This window comes from Notothenia coriiceps, unplaced genomic scaffold (assembly GCF_000735185.1).
Source record: "Notothenia coriiceps isolate Sejong01 unplaced genomic scaffold, NC01 NC01_scaffold00035375, whole genome shotgun sequence".
NCBI lineage: Eukaryota > Metazoa > Chordata > Actinopteri > Perciformes > Nototheniidae > Notothenia > Notothenia coriiceps.
Window position 1 is genome coordinate 1 of NW_011368076.1, and position 2,922 is coordinate 2,922.

General features: G+C 43.8%; 1 protein-coding gene across 1 annotated transcript; it reads left to right on the forward strand.

Annotated features, from left to right (window-relative positions):
- Nucleotides 1-826: 826 nt before the first annotated feature.
- Nucleotides 827-1,572, forward strand: LOC104962804 (rho guanine nucleotide exchange factor 18-like; the record flags this gene model as incomplete). Its single annotated transcript, XM_010791303.1, has 3 exons — nt 827-1,077; nt 1,248-1,373; nt 1,455-1,572. Coding segments are annotated over 3 exons (495 nt in total), but the record flags the coding sequence as incomplete, so codon positions are not given.
- Between the last annotated feature and the right edge of the window lie 1,350 nt (nt 1,573-2,922).

Below are 2,922 nucleotides of genomic sequence, written 5' to 3' on the forward strand. Positions count from 1 at the left end.
GCTGCTTTCCAAGTGTGAAGCTGACAATTGAGCAGCCCAACCAAGCAAGGAGGCAGAGGCAGAACGTCCAAAACCCGGTGTGGGCATTTATTAAATCATACATATGATTTGACACAGCCTCAATCTGCTGCTCCTGTGCGCACAGTCACCAGCCACCACCAGGATCTCACACTCACACACACTCCCTCTCTAACAGCAAAACCCCAGAGCCTAAATGCCCAACCCAACAGGACACAGGTGAGGGGGGAGGAGACAACACAAGGCACCAGGTGCACACAATCAACGACAGACATGGGGAAAGGGGACACTTTTCAACAACAAAAAACTAAACAACCCGTAACGGAGGCCGAGATCTATGAGCCCAGAGATCACCATTAAAGGTGCAGCATTTTGATGAACTGAAATAATCTGTATTTGAACTTTACTGTACTAGTACTCACAAAACATAAACTATTAGTTTTGGGTTTTTAATTATTATTAAACTGAATATTCACTCAAATAAATACAAAATATAATAAAATTACTTCCAAAGAGTTGTTCACGTTCTCAATTTTTTACGTTTAACGTTATATTCGTTCGGTACACTTCGGTACACACGTGTACCGAACCGAAGGGCTATTCGGTACGGGTACGTGTACCGTTACACCCCTAGTGAACATGTATCAGTATATAAAGCAAAGACAAACAAACCAAGGTCCAGTAGAGCCAAACTACTCTCTCCTGATTGGGGAGTGGCTAACCAGGGACTTGAGTCTAAGGCCTAGGGGCCGTCACACACGGCAGAAGATAACCGTATAATATATAACAACTTTGTGTCCTGGTGCAGAGCTGATGCAGACGGAGATGCACCACGTGCGGACGCTGAAGATCATGCTGCGCGTTTACGTCCGGGAGCTGAAGGAGAACCTGCAGATGGACTCTGGGAAGCTGGACTGTCTGTTCCCCCGCCTGGAGAACCTCCTCGAGCTTCACACACACTTCCTGTCTCGCCTCAAAGAGCGGCGGCGAGAGAACCTCACTTCGCCCAACGAGAGGAACTACTCCATCAACAGGGTGGCCGACATTCTGATCACACAGGTAGGGAGGAGAGGATGTCCATGGAGAGCTCACAATACTTAACATTTAGCTGACTTTTGTCATAAGTGCCATTTTTTTTTTTAAATCGTAGGAATCTCAGCATTTGTTAAAGGTTAATTATGTGTTTAAATAACATTTTGGTAATTGGTCAAGTTTCCTTTATTCTCCAGTTCTCAGGTGAGGTGGGGGGGAGGATGAAGGAAAGCTATGGAGATTTCTGCAGTCACCACACCGAGGCTGTCAGCTACTACAAAGAACAGCTGCACAACAACAAAAAGTTCCAAAACATCATTCGGGTAAGAGATGAAATCCCCAGTAAATCTGTAGCTAAGTTTATTAAATCCACTAAATGTCTAATTAAGTTATTTCATTTCCAGAAAGTCAACAACCTGTCCATTGTGCGGAGGTTAGGAGTGTCCGAGTGCATCCTGTTGGTGACGCAGCGCATCATGAAGTACCCGGTACTAGTGGAGCGCATTATCCTCAACACTGAAGGTGTGGATTTTTACATGCTTATTTTAATCTATAAAACAAAAGAGTGGTGCAGGAATGAGTCCTATCTCTCAGTTATGAGTCAGCATTTTTGTATTTTATTATTTTGGTTAGATTTCTGAAATAAGGTCTGTGGTTAACACAAGCTGAAGATATTTAGTTGTTTTATTCTCCACCCTAAAATACATCAGTTGATACCCCAGAAACAGCGGTTGCTAACAATTGTCTAAATGGGACGACTAAACCTCATCACGCCCAACATTAGCCGCTTTTAGCTTAGCGGTGGTGACGTGAAGTCATGTGACCGTGTCAATAAACATCTCAGTATCATAAACATTTGTTTCAACTAGAGCAGGGGTTCCCAAAGTGTGAGGTGCGCCTCCCCTGGGGGGCGCCAGAGAGCTTCAAGGGAGGCGCAGCGGCCAGAAAAAAATAAAGAGAAACAGTGAAATCGAGCTTGTTAACTTCAGCTAACTGGATGAGAGCGGCAAAATATGGATTGATTTTTTGTGAAGTTACCTAAAGTGAGAGAGGAGACAGCGTCTGTCAGAAAACGGAGGAAGTATGACAATGATTATTTGAAGCTAGGATTTTCATGGACCGGTCCTGATGACACTCCACAGTGTGTTATCTGCAACGAGGTGCTAGCTAATGACAGTATGAGACCATGAACTCCGGCGTCATATTGAGACGAAACACCCATGTTTGGTGACCAAGCCACAGGAGTTTTTTGAGGAATTGCAGTCACAGAAAAATGTCATTGACACATTTAGCACTGTGAATACATAGGCAACCGAAGCATCATACCGAGTGGCGTTACGGATAGCTAAGGCAGGTAAGCCTCACAACATTGGTGAAACGTTACTCCTCCCTGCTGCTAAAGACATCTCCGTCTCAACTATTTCTCTCCGAGTGCAACGTATGAGGAAGCTGCCATCCTTAACCTCAACATGTTTAAAACATAAAGATAAAGAGGTTTAAAAAAGCTATTGTTTAATGTTTTAAGGAGGTGACGCTCAGCCAATCAAAAAAGAGAAAAGTAGCAAAAACAGCATTTTATGACATGTTCTCTTCCTGGACCTCTTTGAAATGCAATTGAATAACCCTGCATTATAGCAACAATAATAATAATAATAATAATAACAGCAATAATAATTGGGAGGGGGGGCGGGGATGTTCTTATGTTCTCTGAGGGGAGGCTCACCTTCCCACACTTTGAGAACCCCTGACATAGACTATAAGTGTTGCTATGCAACTGGGTGAGGCTACAAAGTATAGCGCAGCATTATGCATTTGTTTACATGCCCACCGGAACCCCGAGGCATTAGCAACAGATCAAAGCACAATCAACCC